This window comes from Herpailurus yagouaroundi, unplaced genomic scaffold (genome assembly GCF_014898765.1).
Source record: "Herpailurus yagouaroundi ecotype Mexico unplaced genomic scaffold, PumYag 566, whole genome shotgun sequence".
NCBI lineage: Eukaryota > Metazoa > Chordata > Mammalia > Carnivora > Felidae > Herpailurus > Herpailurus yagouaroundi.
Window position 1 is genome coordinate 519,234 of NW_024412783.1, and position 2,535 is coordinate 521,768.

Below are 2,535 nucleotides of genomic sequence, written 5' to 3' on the forward strand. Positions count from 1 at the left end.
ATCATATTATTTACTTTCTCCACTACTTCTTGCCTTAGTCTGTAACATTACCTGTAAGATTCTTCATGCTCTGGCCTTCTCTGTCTACCTCTTTGATTCTATCTCCACTATTATCTCTCTAGAACCCCACTCCATGAACAATGACCATTCTTCTGACTCAGAGTATGCCAAGCCTCCTCTTACATGGCAAAATTTAAATTTAACATCCCTTCTTCTGGAATGATTGTGACAGGTCTTCATTTTCATCCTCTGGATGTGACCTAAATAGTATTTCCATAGAGACCTTCCCAGAACATTCCACCTTTCCCAACTTCTTGATTACTTCCCATGATATCAATATAAATGTCAATATATATGTATACATATTTTTAATATTATTTACATTATCACTCAATGAAAGCTTTATTCTTTGTCATTTATTGTCACCAGCATAGATATTAATAGTTAAATTTCACAAAATCAGGATCGTGTCAGTCTTTTCTTTTTAGTGTTATTTATTTACTTATTATTTTGAGAGAGAGAAGAGAGGGAGCAGGGAGGAGCAAAGAGAAAGGGACAGAGAGATTCCCAACTATGCTCCATGTTGTCAGTGCAGAGCCCAGCACAGGGCTTGGTCTCACAAAGTAGCCATGAGATCATGACCTGAGCTGAAATCAAAAGCCAGACGCTTAACTGACTCAGCCACCCAGGCACCCCAAGGGACCTTGTCAGTTTTGATCAAAGCTTTAATCCAGCACCTAGAACAGTGCCTGAAATACAAAAGCCATTCAATAATTGCTATTGAATCATTAAATAGATAATAAGGAATATTAGCTACATTTTTCTGTGAGAGTGTTTTGTTGTTTTTGTTGCTTTTGTTGTAGGACAATGATAGTGAAATATAAATTATTATCCATGTTGACAGATCTTATCAAAATTTGTAAAGTTGAATGATTATAATAAAATATTCAATATTCTATAATGGTTACACATTTCAGAAAGTCTGGGTAAAAGAAATTTCATTTCAATTTTCTCTCTTTCCTTTCTAGACTGACTAGAAAACATGGCTCTGTTTTTTAGTATAGTATGTTAACCATCTAGATATTTATACATTAGTAATGATCAACAGATATTCCTTGAGAATAACCATTTTTGAATATTATAATTTATATACTCCTGCATGACTTGCACAAAAGAAAACTAAAGATGGACCATAAACTCTGTGATGAAATATTCCCAAACTCTAGCAGATGGTAGTAATGCAAGATCAATATAGTGTAGGATATTAACATAAGAAATCATTGCTATCATTGTGTTAGGTTATAATCTCTTCCTTAAAGACAGATTTCCCAAAACTAATCTTCTCAGTGCCCCCTTCACCTCTTTGTTTCTGAAGGTATAGATCATGGGGTTCAGGAGCGGTGTGACAATGTTGTAGAAAAGAGTGAGAAACTTGCCCTGGTCCTTGGAGGAGCTGGTTCCTGGTTGCATGTACATGTAGATGATGTTTCCATAGAAAAGAGAGACCACTGTGAGATGGGAGCCACAGGTGTTGAAGACTTTGTGCCTCCCTGAGGATGACTGGATACTTAACACAGCCCTCACGATGTAGCCATAGGATATCAGGATAAACACCAGAGGTGACAGAACAATGCCCACTGCCAGGATAAAGGCAATGCCTTCAATTGCAGCTGTATTGACACAGGCCATCCGAATCAGGGCAGGCATCTCACACAGGAAGTGGTCTACTTTGCAATATCCACAGCGGGGTAGCCACAGAGTCATTGGAGACATAATCAAAGAGTTGGCCACACCACAGCCCCAAGCAAGGGACACTAAGCCCATGCAGAGATGCGGATTCATGATCACCAGGTAGTGCAGGGGTTTGCAGACTGCAACAAACCGGTCATATGCCATGACAGCCAGGAGCAAGCACTCCACACCACCCAGACCCAGAAACAGGAAGAGCTGGATGGCACAGCCTGTGTAACTGATGGTCTTGTCATGGCCATTCAGGTTATAGAGCAGCTGAGGAATGGAGCTGGTGGTGAAACTGAGGTCCAGGAAAGATAGGTGGGTGAGGAAGAAGTACATAGGAGTGTGGAGATGGGGGTCCAGCCGGGACACCAGGATGATGGTGGTGTTGCCCATAAGAGTCAGGAGGTATGCAATCAAGATGACCACAAAGAGGATCCTCTCGAGATGGGGACGGTCAGAAAACCCCAAAAGGATGAAATTTCCCTGAGTGCTGTCATTTGTTCCATCCATCTCTACTGTACCTCAGGAGAATGGGAAATTGGGGGAAAAAGTATTTCACAGCCATTAGCCACTCTTTATGCCACAATCTTTGAAACTTATAATAAAAGCCTGTGTGCATATCTGTGTGCATATCTTAAAACCTTAAAAAATAGAAACAACTAGATGGAAAGTTTTATAATTGTCATCAGTAATCTATTCAAAACAGAACATAAAACTTGAATACCATTTTTAAAAATACAAAATATTTGATGAAAATTAAGAAATAAGTATTATTAATTAGAAAAAAGAATAAAGAGT

General features: G+C 39.1%; 1 protein-coding gene across 1 annotated transcript; it reads right to left on the reverse strand.

The window, feature by feature from the left end:
- Positions 1–1,299: 1,299 nt before the first annotated feature.
- LOC121023575 (olfactory receptor 2W3-like) lies at positions 1,300–2,247 on the reverse strand. The gene has a single exon (XM_040465528.1). It carries the CDS (start codon positions 2,245–2,247, stop codon positions 1,300–1,302), a length of 948 nt encoding a protein of 315 aa, XP_040321462.1.
- Positions 2,248–2,535: the final 288 nt, after the last annotated feature.

Bases quoted from the DNA above. Each gene is read 5' to 3' on its own strand.
- LOC121023575 (XM_040465528.1), bottom strand. From the start codon at position 2,247: ATGGATGGAACAAATGACAGCACTCAGGGAAATTTCATCCTTTTGGGG.